The following is a 16163-nucleotide window of genomic DNA, read 5'->3' on the forward strand; positions in this document are numbered from 1 at the left end:
ACACGGGTTCTATATTCATCCCCTTTGGAATTACACAATTCAAAACCAGACTGGGGAGGGGGAGGAAAGGAAGCTGGAGGTGGAAGAAGGGAGTTGTTTGTTCATAACTTTTGGGACTACACTTAAACTAGGATTAGCATGCTGAAAGAATGTATTTCTAGTGGGATAATTTTGGTTTCCAAGGCAGATTTCCCCCCGTACCCTCCTACCTATAGTTCATGAGTGTTCTACATGTTTATTTCTTGCCTTCCAAGGGCAGCGCTTTAAGATAGAACATGGGGTCTTAGTTGCAATAGCTTTTTCTATGTCTCAACTCATTATATTTTGATGCTAAACCTTGTTCTACTGTCTTCCTGTGATGGAACACCCTTTCTCCTTTTCCCAGAGGGTATAAGGACCTTATGAATAGAAACTCCATTTGTGAGTCATGCTCTCATGAATCTTGCAAACTCTGGCAGCTTTTATAAAGTTTGCTAAGTTGTGCCCAGACACTGGAAATATCTGAATATTTTAACAATCCCCCATAACATGGGCATTTTCCTCCACATACAAGATTCTCCTATGCAACAGCCAAGGACAATGCAAAATTGTGATCCATTTCAAAGGAGAAGCTGTCACTTAAGGAATGTAATCTGGAGAAATGGTTCAAGATTCGGATCTCCTTCCTCCACGTCATAGGGACAAAGCTTCCATATGAAATAAGGGTTTTCTCTCTGAAATGAATGTGAACCCTAGGGAGGCAGAGGTGGGGTGGGCGGGACAAGAGTTGGGCAGGAGAAACAGAGAACACCGGGGAAACATGGGGAGGGGTGCAGGGGAAGGAGACCAGGCAGGCTCTAGGGGTTTCTGGAGCAGAGGTGATCACCCCAGGTACACCATGGTACTCCTCCTGACTCACTGGCTCTGGACCCCAGAGCTAGTATATTAGACACGAAAACACAGAAAAACATACTTTAGATCAGAGATTAGAACTTGAAAGTACAGTTTTGGGGCAGAAACTCTAATGTCTGTAGTGTTACTCAGTGCCCTTTTAGTACTAGCATTCTAACAAACTTTTCTGAACTGTTACATTGGTAAGATTCAGTCTGCTCCAGGGGATTCACTCTAGAACTATGCAATCAACATACTCTCAGCTAGCTTGGTAACATACCTATGACTAGGTAATTATATAATTATCCCTTCAAGATCCTTAAAAAGCCTATGAAAATACTTTAAGATCAAAACTTTAAGATTAAAATGTGGCTATTTGATTATATCCAGAGAAATTATGGCAAAGATGCCTTTGTTTACCAGGGATTCCTTTTTGTGCTGACTGCATTTTCCATCATGATTCTGGAAATGCCGTTCAGTGGGGCTGAGGGTATGCTCGACTCGGGACAGGTTTCAGCCAAGGCCTCACCTCTACCTTCCCAATGTCTTCCATGTCTTTGCTCATTTTTCTGTTTAGTAATATGTACTGACAATAAGGACAGAAATGTGTGTGTGTGTGTGCGTGTGTATGTGTGTGCGCGCGCGTGCGTGCATGCACGCTGGTGGTGGGGGTACCCTGAACTCTGACCTCCTATTGGGCACAGCAGATGACCACTGACATACCCTCACATCAACTCAGGCCAAACCTACCACTCTCTTTGAAGTGGCTGTTGAACAATCTTGACATCTATGTAAAATATGGGCTACCAGCTCTTGGGTCCGGATGTATAATTCCCAGTGTGGCTAATTCCTTGGCAGTAAAACCCACACTAATGGTGTTTATTGCTTAATGTCTTTTTAAGGAGTCTACTCTCATGTTGGTGCTAGGATTAGGGGTTTCCTGATGCTAACCCCTCAGGCTACAGTGCCTCTGTGGTCAAAGGGGATGTGACCAGTGGTGGCCAGGGGTTAATGCCCTCTGCCTATCAGTAACTGGAATCAATGCTCACTTCAAGTGTTACAGATCTTGGATAGACTTAAACTCTGGGAAATGAATGTCTTACTGGCATTTTAAAATAAGTAAGTGCAAACATTCCCTTGGAGTTGTAATAATTCAAGACCAACTTGTCTTTTATAAGAAAAAGTAAAGATAAATCTGCTTGTTATAAACAGAGTCATCCTCCGCAGTTGAAACACACTGGAAAAGCTATTCAGAGTAAAAGAGTTGAATCTAATTTTAAAGGGCAATGAAAAGAAATTTAGATTCTTTGCTATCAAGCTGTGACCAATTTTGAGAAATAAATAGCAAACAGAACCCCCTTCACAGAGCTGACATTCTTTAAAATGCTGTATTTATTGTCCCTATTTTTCCTTTACTAGGGGAAAAAAAAAATCTTAGGAACTAAAATGTGATTCCAGTATAGGCCTGGAACAAGGGTCCACTGCCCGACTCTTTCTCCCAGGGCTATACTGATAGGGCCACCAGCAGCATAATGCTTAGAGCCAACTCCAACCCAATGACTGCCATTGCTTTCCAAAGTTATATGATCCCGGGCAGTCCCCGCTCCCAAGAGGAACCATGTGGCCTTCAAGCAAATTCTTGGGCCAAGATTTAAAGGCATCACTGATAGATGGACACTTGGGTTCCTTTCTTTCTTGCATCTTTCTGGGGGATGCCCTTTCTATGGGTCCCACAGGCAAAATGAAGCAGGCACCAGAATCACTTAGGTATTTTTCATGTCTACATTCCCATGCTAGTTCATCTCTCTGAGGAATCTTTATCTCAACTAGATACATCTACCGTTGCTTTATCTAAGGAACGGACTGGGCTGGTTCTCCCTGCCTCTGTGTGTTGATGAATCAGAGAAACCTTCCCCCATATGCCATGGACAAACTAGTGGGTTTTCACTTTGCACAGAACACATGCCAAACGACAGCCACGATAAGGGATAAGTTAATTTATAAGGTAGGGAGGGGAAGGGGTCTGGATGTTTATTTAACTACATCGAATATTATAATTTTGGGGTTTCTGTTTATCCCTGAAGGAAAACTCTGTTAATACATAAAGCCAGTGAATCTGACAGGTTCAAAACTGAGCCTTCAGAAGGACTGTTCCTTAAACTGAGTAGGAAAGTGTTAACCCAGTTGTGGGATGTCTGAGTAACCTCATAACCTCCTTTTGTGTTCTGATTTTTGTAATCCTATTACAGTAGATTGTCAGCTTTGTTCTCTTACTTGTAAGAAGACAGGATGAAATATATCTGGCAGGAGAATCTACTGGGATACTAATTGTCTTGTTTCCAGGTGCTGTAGGAACCTGGAAGAAATGAGAGGCTTCCTCCTTCCCGCTCCCAAGGAGTTTGCCAAGCCTTTGTGCTTCCTTTTTGCCTCAGCGTATTTTTGGTGACTTCTGACAAAAGCAGAATTTTCCAGGCACCAGAAGACAGAACCTAAGATGGGGACGCAGAGGGGTGGGGAAGATAGGTTGGAAGAAACAGAACTGGACCAATACCAGTGTCTGGGAAGGCAAAGGGTATTTTTTTCTATCTCCTTCCCACCCCAGGCATTGGGCTTTTAGCACTGGCCAAGCTGCCCTGCCCCAGTGTGGCCAGAAGCAGCCCAGACTTAGGCAGCATGTTGAGCCTGACCTAAGCAGAATGCTGGTGACCAGTAAATACTGAAGCTCCAAGGTGCTTCCTTCAACTTATGGAATTAATGAGACCCCTAGGGGAACGCCCTAAAATGACTGAGATTTACTTTTCCTCTAGCCTGAATGGAGACCTGGGGAAGATTAAACGTGATTTAGAGGGGAACAAAAAGGAGAGTGACATTTCTTACACCTTAGAATTCTGAACTAACATTTACACTCACAACACATTCACTTGTATTTGTGTACCTGTAATTATTATATACATACACACACACACATCCACACAAATGTTTTGGAGGATTTTGGAAGGGTGCTGAAAGGCGTGCCACAGCTTTCTTTTAATTTAAATGATTAGTCTCTTTTAAAAGGGTGTTGGGGGTCTAACTCTTCTGAAATAAACCTGTCAAGAGGCACTCACTGACTTAACTCCCTGCCAACTGCTCTCTTCTTAGCCCTCTCCTCTTTCCTGCTCTGTAGGGAGTTGTATGTATCCCTGCGGGACGAAGGAAAGCTATGTTGAAGGACTTTGCTCAAAGAGGAGACTGAGCCGCTGGGGACCTTGGAGATGATCCTTTCATATACGCCATCCATACAGTTTGAATCACAAACATTCTCTTTGAGAAAGGCCATTGTTCTGTTGGTGGGAGCTCAGAGACCGGCTTATGGACCAGCATTGCGGTTCCAAGCACTGAGGCAGAGCAACTACAGCACGGAAGGACCTCACTTCTCCTGAGGGCAGCAGACTGCTGACTAAAGGAGCTTTCAGTCTATAACCAGCAATGAAGGAAAACCTCAGCTCTGTTTCAAAGTTGTGATTCTGATCGGAGGTTGACTCATTCTACCCATGGCAGGAAATTTCATTTCTATACTTACTTGGTACTTGACTCCATTAAAACAAAGACTGAAAGCCAAGGTCAGTTGGGAAGCACAGCATGTTTGTGATCTGAGTAAATTCCTCTGCCCTCTGCTGCTGGACCGAAGCCCCTCCAACAGGGTACTTGCTCCCTTTCTAAGGCCCAGTTACAAGTCTGCCTTCTTCTATTTGGGGAAAGAGTTGTCATTTTCTACTTCCTTGGTGTCAGCCCCTGGGAAAGGTGCTCCAGGACTGGCGTGTAAAAGATCATGCAATTCAAAGCCAAGGCATGGCACTGCTGAGCAATACACCCCTAGCACCACATACCGTGCATAGTCACACAGATGCTCTTCAATCAGCGTGTTAGAGGAAAGATTGATGCAGCTGTCGTACATCTCCTAGAGAGGTGCAATTAAAAATCATCTGAACACATGCAACAAGCTCAGCACATGCACAGGTCTCAATAAACAGGAGGCATGCAGGAGACAGATTAAAGGGTAGAAGCTTCAGACATACTTTAAGGAGCCTGGGGAACTGCTGAGATCTCTGACTTGAACGAGAGGAACACTTAAGTCACCTGGAAAAGTTTTATTCCAGCAATGTAAGTTTGGACATATTTAATCCAAAAGGCCTGGTGTTTGGGGCACAAGTGTGACTTTTCTAGCTGAAGCAAATACATGCTAAAGTCTTTTATAACAAAGACAACTCGGTGGAAATCAGTGTAATTAAAATTTGTGTTCAGTTAATTCAAGTGATATTAACTAAAACTTGATTTTGGTATTGCAAAAAAGAATTTGCACAGTTCTTAGACCTCACTGGAATAGGATTTTACCTTATGGCAAATAATAAATGATGCAGGTGTGACTCTGGTTAGCAGGATGGATATTCTGGATCCCTCTATCCCTCAGAGAGTTTCACATTTTGGCTGCTATACCATGTTTTTTAAGGGCATGGCATGCACTGAGCATGCAGGAAATGTTGCCTAAAAAGATGTTTGTATCTCTTATTCACTGGATTTAAATCCAGATTATAGTGCATGGTTTCACAACAAATGCAATTACACAATGTAGTTCATGGCATACTCTGCTGTCCCCTGTGCGCTGGCAAGCACTTCACACCACTAGAGCTTCCTTAGGGGTTTGTGTCGTAAAATGCCAACGAGGGGGTCCCTGTGGTATATTCATTCTAAAGGTCCTTCCAAAGTTGAGTAGTTTAGAAACAGAGTTTCTATTTATGTGCTGTTTAATTGGGCTCGAGAATAAACTATCCAGTCACATGAGGAGAACTAAGGCTTCCTGTGGCAGAGTCAGTGCCAAAGGGCCTGATTTCACATCAATTAGTAGTCTAATCTTGTAGAAATGCCTCCCTGTCTATGACTCCTAATTCTCAAGGACCAAAACTACTTAGGGAAATTTAGGGACCAGAATACAATCTCCTGTGATTTGTTTAACCTTTCTCTCTTAGAGTATTTTCAAAATGTACTCTAACACGACATATCTCATTAGAAACACATGAATTTGGCTTTTCATGAATCCTTTGGAATTCTCCTGGGGATGCCCTCAAGGTGGCCAAGGGCAACAATCTGTAGTGTTAGGAACAATATAATTAATTTAAAGGAATAAAAAGGATATTCTCCAAATAGCACTCACCGCCTTATTCTTTCCTTTGCTAGCAGAGCTCCCTGGATTTCCCTTACCGTCTGTGGTCTTCCTCCCAAGTGAGGTTAAGGGCAGAGTGGAGGTCTTCAGCTGGTTGGATGCCTGATAGTTATTATTATTGTTCTGGTTGCCACTTAGCGTCTCCATGATGGATCGGAAGGTTCCAAAAGGCCTTTTCAGTTGATCCCCTGGTTCACTGCTTGCGGAGGTCCGCTGGAGGGTCCTGCCCTTATCTCGGTCCTTCTCTCCGTTTAGTTCAAGGCTAGTTTGCTCCATCTGCACCACAGGCTCCTCAAAGGTAACTCTGAGTTTCAAGTTCTGCGACGTTCGGCGCTTGGAAGATGGGGACTTGAGGGCGCTCTTGGGACTCGTGGCCACTTTCTGGGCAGCGGTGCTGTCAGGGCTGGGCTGAGGGAGTTCTCCAGAGGGCTGGCTTGGGGGCACGGTTCCCGAGCCTGGACCCTGGGATTCCAAGTCTGGCTCGCTGCTCTCTGAGGTGGGGGACGGGCTGTGGCCCTCCAGAGATTTGGAGGCCTTGATACTAAAAGGAAACCTGCGACCTGATGCCAAGCTGTGTTTCTTTATCATCAGGTGTAAGCTTTCTGCGCTGTCCATACTCTCCACGCTTTCCACGACAGGCTGTGGTCTGGGCCTGTCAGCCTTTCTCACAGGCGTGCCCTTGGGGTCCTCAGAGTTGTTGGAGTCTGTGTCAGACTCACTCAGTGGCCGCTGCATCAGCTGCTTCAGCCTGGCTAACTTCAGTTCCCTCTTCTCCAGTGGGGTCTTTTTTGAATTTCTAGAAGAAGCCTGAGCATCGTGGAATTCCAAGGACAGCTTTTCCTGGGTGCAGACATTCTCTGAAATATCTTTTCCTAATAACTGGCGTAGGATTTTATCCGAATCTTCGTCTTTAGCTTTGGCCCTAGCCCGGCTGGATGCGGACAGGCTTCCAAGAACTTGAATCCCCTCTTGGATTCCTGGTTTGCTTTTGCCTATAGGCTCATCATCTGCATCTGGGGATTTCCACTGGGACTTTCGGGAAGCTGGGGAGGATGGTGAACTGAAAGAGGAGGAAGGACATATGAGATGACTTCCTACTGGGTTAAAATAACACAGCCACAAATCACTGCATGGCTTAAATGCCACTAATAACTTATAAATCACTAAGACTGAAATAAGAATAATGAATATCTGTTTCAAGCAGTCTACAAACATTCCATGGTGGCAACCAGAACCAGTATAGTATGCCTCATACCTTTTGCTTTGACTACAAAATTTATTTTTTTGTAGTTTTACAAAACTACAATAAATAGTTTTACAAAACTACAATAAACTACTGTTTTATTGTTTATACATTAATTTTGCACAAATTTTCTCAATTAAACCCATCTTCAACAACCTTATGAACCTACATATCCTTATTTCCATTCCACAGATGAAGAAATAAAAGACTCTGAAAGAGTAAGTGACTTGTTTATAGTCCTGGAAAGAAGAAATGGCACAGCCAGAGGTAAATTCAGGTCTTTGGACCCTAGGTCCAGTGCCCTTCTCCATGTGATAGCTCATTTTTATTCCTCCTTATAAGAATAAAATTGTTTTCTGTTATCTTCTGAAAAGATATTAAAAGAAAGTCCAAAAGAAGGCTCACACATTAAAGACAGTTAAGAATTCTAACCACCAACGTTCCTGGTATTACCTGGGCGAAGAAAGGAGTGAGTTTCCCTCTGATTTCTGGGCTTCCAGAAGTTGTTGGAGCTGGTTCTGCAGTGTGACACGTTGCATTGTCTGTCTGGGAAAAACAAACCAAAACACATAAGCTCTCTGACACATTGCTACTATCATAAATTAACAGGTATTAATTTTTTCATGATAATTTTCGATAAGTTGCAATAAATCTAAAAATCTTACAAATGTGCATAATCTTCATCCTTATAAGTCAGAAATTTTCCTGAGGATGCAATCAAAAGTACCCAAAAAGATATTCATTATTCACATTAGTAAAAAAAACTATAACCTAAATGATCACCAATAAGACTGAGTAAATAATTTACAATTATTTCTATGAAGGCAGCTATTAAGAATGATAATATATTTTAATATCTATGACATAGAAAAAGTTTCCCTAATATATGTGTATATATGTAGAAAGTATACAGTATGAAGTGTCCTTTAGAAAAGGGAAAATTTGGACACAGAGACAGACACACACAGCGAGAGCATCACGGGAACATGAAGGCAAAGATTAGGGTGACTCATTTACAAGCCAAAGAATGCCAAAGATTGGCAGCAAACCACCAAAAACTAGGAGGGAGGCACAGAACAGATTCTCCCTCACAGCCCTCAGAAGGAACCAACCCTGTCAACACCTTGATTTCAGACTTCTAGCCTCCAGAACTGTGAGAAAATAAATTTCTGTTGTTTAAGCCAGGCAGTTTGTGGTACATTGTTACAGCTGCCCTAGCAGACTAGTATACTAGACATATGCTCACATATTTTTATATATTCATATTTCACATGCTCGCATATTATACTTAAAAGTTGATTAGTCCTTTCTGAGGGCTTTTTTAGAATCTAGAGAATAGAGTCCTTTCTTTCTCCATTCATACTTGTGATTTCTGTCATCAGTCCATCTAACTGCCTCCAAATAGTTTTCTTGACTGTGTCATAATTCACTCTGACACCTAAGAAACCTATAAAAGGAGTTTAACCTCCTTTTAATCTTTCTTAATCTGTTTTAACCCCTCACTAAACGTTTTTCTAAAAAACTTGACATGCAGTTCCAAATTTCAAAGTGGGAAAAGTAGAGTGCTCTTACGTATTTTTAGTTTTTATTCATTCTTGAGACTAGGGTCAGCAAACTATAGACTATAGACTATGGGCCAAGTCCAGCCCATCACCTGTTTTTGTAAATAAAGTTTTATTGAAACAGAGCCATACACATTCATTTACATATTATCGAGTGCTGATTTCACGCTACAAAAGCAGAGTTGAGTAATTATGACACAGAACATGCGGTGCACAAGCCTAAAATATTTACTATCTGACTCTTTAGGGAAAAGGTTGCTGGCTCCTCCTTTAGACAATTAAGTTTTCAGTATGTGAGTCACAGAATGAGTGAGAAAAATGAGATCACAGACTTCTTAGGTCTTAGGGATGAAATGTTAGGACTAAGACTGACCACTTCTGAGAAAAGGAGAGTATTTGGGGCTGATGGAAGGGTATTATCCAAATCTGTTCTCACAGAATTAAATTTAGGCAGCCGACAGCTGTTGAGTATGTTCAGTGACATTTGGCAAGGAGAAGACTGGGCTTCCTCAAGCCAGTATCTAAGACTCGGCAGTCCTTTTAAGAACACTTGTAACTCATTTGTTTAGTTCCTCATCCCTGCTCACGAGAGCTGCTACCAGTTTTGATGCTAAGTGTATTAGTTTTCTACTTCTGTTAACAAATTATTACATGCTTAGTGATTTAAAACAACACGTGTGTATCTTACAGTTCTGTAGGTCAGAAGACCAGAATGGGTCTCTCCAGATTAAAATCGAGGTATCCACAGTCTGCATTCCTTTCTGGAGGCTCTAGGATGAAAGTCTATGTCCTGCTTATTCAAATCAGGCGCAGAATTGGTTCCTTGGACTGAGGTGTCTGTTTTCTTGCTGACTGTCAGTTGAGGGTCTTTGCCAGCTCCTAGAGGTTACTGCACTTCTTGGCTCACAGCCCCTTCCTCCCTCATCAAAGTCTGCAAGAGCAGATTGAGTCCTTCTCACACTTTGAGCCTCTCTGATCTCCTTTTCTGCCTTTTCTTTACTGTTACTCATGTGATGAGATTGGACCAACCCCAATAATCCAGGGTGACCTTAACTCCATCTGCAACCTTAATTCCCTTTTTGTCATGTAAGGTAACATATTCATACCTTCCAGGGATTAGGATGTGATAGACATCTTTGGGGGACAGTTTGCGGCGGCGGGGCAGGGGGTGTGTGTACCACACTAATACTTCAGAGTTCGGTAAATACTGCTTTTACTCCTCTAAAATCAGAATCAGTTTTCGTTTTTCCAAGTTCTGTAATAATTAATGTGTTTTCTAAACAGATTTCACTTTCTGTAACCTATGGCTTTTGACCTGTTTTCTTAACTTTAACGCACATTCTGATAATATGCTTCTATGTCCAGAGTAAATCGAGTGTTACTATACATTGTTTTCTCTTTATTGAAAAAATACCAAGTTATTTCATTGTTTTTACCCAACATGGAAAGAGTTTGCTAGCTTTGTTTAATTTAGTTTTTTTCTGATGGCTAAATTAATACAATTACTTTAAAAATTCAAACCATTTAGAAAGAGTGAGTAACATTTTGGAGTGTTATCATACCAGCTTGGGGCGGCAGGGAGAGTGGGGCGGGGGAGAGAGAGGGATTTCTTAGAAATGAGATAATGAGATTATACTGCACACTGTATTTTGTAATTTTCTTTTTTTACTTAAGGAAAGTAAAATACACTGTGTGTGTGTGTGTGTGTGTGTGTGTGTGTGTGTGTGTGACTTCATTTTAACTTGATTACTTTTATAAAGACCCTATCTCCAAATAAGCTCACATTCTGAGGTACTAGGGGTTAGGACCCCAACACATCATTTTATGCGGCCACAATTCAACCCATAATACCTACGCCTGTAGATCAGGATCTCTAAGAGACCTGAAGGTTGCCATTTCTAAATAATACTTATGTTTATTAACTCCAAACGGTTGGTAAAAATATTCTAGTAGGAAAAGGCACTCAAGACTGTTTCCCACTCAACAATTTTGGGCTGAAAAACTAGTGTTTTCCGTCTTTCGTCCTGCACCTTTCGATGTTATTGATGCCCTAGAGCCTGAAGGGTACAGTGTACTGAGGCTAGACTAAGTGAATTTCTCTGTTCATTTCTAGTTTTGCCAACCTCACTGAGACGCAGAGTTAAGTACATGTCTAGGGTCTACAACGTAACCTCTCATATTTCATCTTGTCATTGGCCTAACTACAACTGTCTACAGCATTCAGTTTGGAGACAGTGGAAGAACTGCTGTCTATTAGCATACATGTGTGTTTTATCCCAGGATCATCAACAGAGAGCGCAACCAAGACCCTGACCTTGAAGAGTTCTACCAATAAAACAGATACTATAACTCATGAAAGCTTCTCCGACTCCGTGGTAAGAGACAGTGGAAGGTTTTGTGATCTTTTCTCTGAGGACGAACCTTAAGGAAAAACATTCCATTGGACCATTTTACAGTTCCTCTTGATGGATATGTCCATATACTACTGGGGGGAGTGTCCACTGGTACAACAGTTCTGGAAGGACAGTGGCAACATCTATCCACATTTTAAATATGTATGCACTTTGTTCTGGCAATTCCCCTTCTAGGAACTCCTTTTCAGAAACACCAGTGCATGTACATAAAGACGTGTACAAGTATGTTCACTGTGGCAAGATAGCTTACTGAGTTATGAATCTGTGTGCATTTTCCCCAGACGTTCAAGCTCGCTTAGCTCACCTGCCCCGGGGGAGTCTGGTGTAACTGGGCAGAGGATTCTTGGAGGGAAAGGAACCGTTCTAATTTTTAAGTTTAAATTTTATTTTTTTTCCTAGTAAAAGCCTAAATTCATTAAAGAGAGTATTCTAGGTACTGGCAGGGGGAGAAGCAGAGGAGTACAGAGACGCTTACCTCTAAGGCAAGAGAAAAGAAGCAGAGAGAGAAAACAATTCCCTGAGCTTAGCGAGGAACCAGAGGATCTCAGGACTTGTCATATTGTTGCATGAATTACACTTCTAATCAGTTAAGCCCTCCTACCAACCACAGGTCTTTTTTCACAAGGAAAGAAGAAAAAAAATACATTTTATAATTTTAAAGTAAAACTTCATTTTATTCCTTGAAATTTAATTTTTAAGGTTTGTCCTCCTAATCTGTCACCATTACTTTGAGTACTATTTTTGATGTTCAGTGATTCCCTTCCTAGTATGGCAGCTGTCATTTGGCTGATGTGTTTTCCAAGGGCTGACCTTGGTCCCCTCAGACGAGCATCAGCTCCTTAATCCTTCAACCTGCTGGAGACCCCTCGGATGGCCTCTCCTCTGGTCCTCCATTCTTCAAGCATATCATGGCAGCCTCCCAGAAATGCTCCCCTGGCATCTAGGTATGCAGTGTGTACCAGCTGAATCATCTCATCAAAAAAGAACTGATTTTAGCTAGACAAAGAGTGTTTTAAGTAACATCACGCTAAGTCTATATTCTGAGGATTTTAAATTCTGAGGATTCATGAATCGTCTGCTTAATTTTTACAATAAATCTGCCAGTGATATTTACCAGGTGACCTGTCTGTAATTTCCCAAATATACATTTTTTCTTTTTGAGAAAACTGAGAAACTGGCCCATCTCTAGCCCTTCTCTCTCTCTCTTGCTTTTGATGATTTGCTAGACTGTTAAGGACAGAAGTTTGGAATGATGCCCACGTGTGCTTTCCACGCCTGCCACGTCATCTGACCCTGAGATGTGAGCACAGAGAGAGGTTCCCTCCCCTTGTCCACTGTGGCTTAAGTTCTCTGCTTAGGAAGCTAGCTCTGCATCTTTTTTGTTTAAATATCATTTTGCCTCTGCAGAAATGGCGTGAATCCTGGCCATGAGGACTTGGGACGGAGGAAGAAAAGAAGATGAGGAGGATACTAGGGAATTCCTGTAAGACCAGCAGGAGGGAGCCTTCCAAAGACCTGGCTGAAACCTAAGCACAACGATGAGCAGCCAGACTTGGTTCTCATGGAACGAACAGGTCACTCACTCCTTCAGCTGCTTGGTTAGCTTCACCACCTGGGAGGCCAGTGACATGCAGGTCTCCACCACCACCAGGTACCGGGAGCACAGGGTGTGTCCATGGCGCTCAGCGCTCTGGGAGGGCTTTTCCCCCGCATGGTTCTGCATGGTGACATTTGCTCCATATTCAACCAGGGTCTGTCAGAGAATGCGGAGACATGTGATCGTATCAGAACCTCCCTCTAAATATTACTTATTTATTATTTTTAATTTTTTTGAAGTACAGCTGATTTACAATATTGCTAGTTTCAGGTGTGCGGCAAAGTGATTCAGTTATATTTATATACATTTTTTTCAGATCTTTTTCATCATAGGTTATTACAAGATACTGAATATAGTTCCCCATGCTATATAGCAGGTCTTTGTTGTTTATCTATTTGATGCGTAGTAGTCAGTACCTGTTAACCCCATGCTCCTAATTTATTCCTCTCCCTGCCTCCCTCTCCCCTTGGGTAACCATAAATTTGTTTGCTATGTCTGTGAGTCTGTTTCTGTTTTGTATATAGATTCATTTGTATTATTTTTCAGATTCCACATATGAGTGATACCATATAGTGTTTGTCTTTCTCTGTCTGCCTTACTTAGTATGATATTCTCTAGGTCCATCCATAAACATCCGTATTTTTTAACGACTGTAACAGAAGGTTGAATGGAACTTTTCCTGTTGTTCCAAAACCAGTCACCAGAGCCCACAGCGGGACAGGGTGGGGGTGAGGAGTACCATCACACACAAAGGACAGCCTCTGGTGAGCTTTCAGTGGTCAATATCAGATGCCTCTTTTCGGAGCCTTCAATGATGCAGCCAACCAATCCGGCTACTATCAATCTCACACCAGCCTCGGAAGGAGACTGGGAAGGGGTGGAGGTTCCTTCTACCTTAGAGTCCTTTCCTTTATGAGGTGTGCAGGGCAGTGTCTGTGGTGAGAGGCTTTGTCCCTTTCAGTGGGTGGGCCCTTGAAGTTGGGGATGCCCGTAAGAAAAAGAAGGAATTTGGTTTACTTTTTCCGATTTACTTGGGCAGCGCACATATCTGTTGCTGAACCTACCCAATCAGGAATAAAAAGAACAGGAGAGAATTGTCATGGCAGGGCCCACATTCCCACCACGTGCCATGGCAAGGGTATGTCCCATATATTGAGCAGATGTTGTAGAAGGGAGCTTGCTGTGAGCTTGTTATCACCCAATTAAAAAGGAGAAGGCTCTTGGGTGACTTCCCTGGTGGCGCAGTGGTTAAGAATCCGCCTGCCAATGCAGGGGGCATGGGTTCGATTCCCTGGTCCGGGAAGATCCCACATGCTGCAGAGCAACTAAGGCTGTGCGCCCCAACTACAGGGTCTGTGCTCTAGAACTCGCAAGCCACAACCACTGAGTCCACGTGCCCCAACTACTAAAGCCCGCACACCTAGAGCCCATGCTCTGCAACAAGAGAAGCCACCACAATGAGAAGCCCACGTACCACAATGAAGAGTAGCCTCCGCTCGATGCGACTAGAGAAAGCCCGTGCACAGGAACGAAGACCCAATGCAACCAAAAGAATAAATAAATAAAATAAATTAAAAAGAAAAAAAAGGAGCAGGCTCTTTAGCAACAGGAGGCAGTGGGGTGCAACACAGGTGGAGGTGACTGTATAGCGGAGGAGGGTGTGAGGTCGGGGCCAGACCTCCTGTCTCAGGTATCAGTGGGAAGGCTCAAGAGGACCCTCTGAAGTCCCCACCCACCATGCCCACCAGAGACTCAGCCTCTGAAGGCTTCCCCAGAGGGCATCAGTGGCAAACCACAGTGAGCTAAAGAAGCAAGACACCTTTCAGGGAGATGCCATGACCTCTGCCAGTAAAGCAAAGAGACAGTTGACTTTTTCTCTCCATACCTCCCCTTTGTCCCCAACACTGGAGCCCAGAAGAGAGAGGGGAATAGGAGCTCAGGTGGTGTGTAAAAAGCCAGTCATGCCTCAGTCCCATACCAAGTCCCTTTCACCCTGAGTCTGATCTGGGCTGGGGAGGAGAAAGCTTTGAACCAGAAATAAGACTGAGATTTGTAAACTGGTTTGAAGTAAATTTGTTAATAGTCAAACAAAAGCAAAAAGTTAAGGAATCTGGCCAGGGTACCATTAGTAGAGGGCAGAGAGATTTGATGGAGCATGGTTGACATCGTTAATTTTTTTTTTTTTTTTTGTCTGCACCTCGGCTTGTGGGATCTTAGTTCCCTGACCAGGGGCTGAATCCTTGCCCTTGGCAATGAAAGCCCGGAGTCCTAACCATTGGACCGCCAGGGAATTCCCTGACACTGTTAATTTAAAAAAAATCAAAACTCTCTTGTTTTTATGCTGTGATGACAACAGACCCCACAAAAAGCTGTTACACCAATATTAATCAACTGTCATAGTCTGCCGTATTTTTTGACACTGTCAAGATCAGTCTGTAGACCTCTGGATTTGTTTTAGTAACAGAAAATGTTTTTTCCCACAAGAAATACTTGTAATTTTTAAATTCCTAGACTACTTAGACTCAGAAGTCATTAAGGAGCTTCATTTTCCTCTCAGTTTAGGATCACTCACCACAAAAGGTGCCATAAGGCCACTGCCACCCACGTCACAGGGTGTCCCAGAGATCACCTCACCCTGAGCTTTCAGAGACTCAGCATAAACACACTATTATCACATCCCTTGACTCTGGCCTCTGCAGTTATCTTTCCAATGTTTTCCATACTCAGTTCCCCTCTTCACTTCATAAAGGTCCTCGCTCACCCCCTTTTCTACTTTCGATCTCTTTGTACCTATTTTCTTTTTAATTCTCACACCCAGCGGATAGACCCGCTTCCAAGATTATTCAAGTTTCCACATCCATGGTGTCTAGCGCCCAAAATATCATTTGTGTTAAGTGGAGAGACGAACACTCGGAAAAGACAGACCCTGCCTCTCCTCACATATTAAGAAGGAAAATAAGTAAGATCTCAAACAGAATTAGTGATATCAGCTGGTTTTCTCTGGGTTGCAGTCATTTATTGGCTGATAAAAACAGTCTACTTCAATACTATTAAATATGATAGTGTTTTGTCACATGGAAAAAGGAAGTTTTCAGTCTTCATTCAATTATTTTTCCTCCACAAAAAGTAATGTCACTCCTTTCATCTTTCTGCAGATCCTGGTAATGATTTAAATTTCTCTCTTTTCTCATCACTCCTTTTACAACTTGGTGTCTTCAATTAGAAGATGCACGCTTTGCCAACAACAGTGGGGAAACTTCCCAGACACTTGAAATAT

The 16163-nt window shown here is 42.6% G+C and overlaps 1 protein-coding gene across 3 annotated transcripts in view; it reads right to left on the reverse strand.

Annotated features, from left to right (window-relative positions):
* SNCAIP (synuclein alpha interacting protein) overlaps positions 1 to 16163 on the reverse strand; it is a 156678-nt gene that overhangs the window by 6625 nt on the left and 133890 nt on the right. For 2 of the 3 annotated variants that reach the window (XM_007449034.1, XM_007449036.1), the window contains 4 exons: positions 12873 to 13042; positions 7767 to 7859; positions 6062 to 7130; positions 4740 to 4810 (listed from right to left, as the gene is read on the reverse strand). In XM_007449034.1, the coding sequence (XP_007449096.1) occupies positions 4740 to 4810; positions 6062 to 7130; positions 7767 to 7859; positions 12873 to 13042 (1403 nt within the window). The remainder of the gene's footprint in view (positions 1 to 4739; positions 4811 to 6061; positions 7131 to 7766; positions 7860 to 12872; positions 13043 to 16163) is intronic. The other variant, XM_007449035.1, reaches the window with a different exon arrangement.

The sequence above is a fragment of the Lipotes vexillifer genome, unplaced genomic scaffold, assembly GCF_000442215.2.
Source record: "Lipotes vexillifer unplaced genomic scaffold, Lipotes_vexillifer_v1.1 scaffold1124, whole genome shotgun sequence".
In the NCBI taxonomy this organism is placed as follows: Eukaryota; Metazoa; Chordata; class Mammalia; order Artiodactyla; family Lipotidae; genus Lipotes; species Lipotes vexillifer.